We start from the raw sequence: 494 nt of genomic DNA, 5'->3' as shown, positions 1-494 counted from the left end.
GAGGTTTCCCCCCACAACTCTCACCTCCCCCCCCAACTCTCACCTCTTCCACCCCCCAGACCAGCCCCAGATGGACGATAGGAGCTGCCCCCCCAGCCAGATCTGGACAGAAGGGCAGGAGGAGACCCTGAGCTGCTGGGCATGGGGCAACCCCCCGCCCCACATGGAGTGTGCCAAAAATGGGGAGACCTTCCCCGTTGGTGTCCCACACCCCGTCACCCGCACCCACGCTGGAACCTACCACTGCAGGGCCACCAACCCGCTGGGGACAACCATCCGGACCGTCACCGTCTGGGTGCAATGTGAGTTGGGGACGGGGGTCTTAGGGGGTCCTGGTGGTCCCCAGGGTCCTGGGAGTTTCAGGGGTCCTGGGGGTATCGGGGATCCTGAGGATCTTGGGGGTCCTGGGGGTCTTGGAGGTCTTGGTGGCCTTGGGGGTCCTGGAGGTCCCAGGGATCCTGGTGGCCTTGGGGGTCCTGGAGGTCTTGGGTGTC

General features: G+C 65.6%; 1 protein-coding gene across 1 annotated transcript in view; it reads left to right on the top strand.

Moving 5' to 3' along the window:
* Nucleotides 1-59: 59 nt before the first annotated feature.
* The window catches only part of LOC106899525 (intercellular adhesion molecule 5-like), a gene marked incomplete at its 5' end in the record, with an annotated part of 19,842 nt that continues 19,407 nt past the window's right edge, over nt 60-494 (top strand). Inside the window, one exon of the mRNA XM_014961401.1 lies at nt 60-302. Within this exon, the coding sequence (XP_014816887.1) occupies nt 60-302 (243 nt within the window). The remainder of the gene's footprint in view (nt 303-494) is intronic.

The sequence above is a fragment of the Calidris pugnax genome, unplaced genomic scaffold, assembly GCF_001431845.1.
Source record: "Calidris pugnax isolate Ruff unplaced genomic scaffold, ASM143184v1 scaffold719, whole genome shotgun sequence".
Lineage (NCBI taxonomy): Eukaryota > Metazoa > Chordata > Aves > Charadriiformes > Scolopacidae > Calidris > Calidris pugnax.
This window is presented reverse-complemented; position numbering and strand designations above follow the sequence as displayed.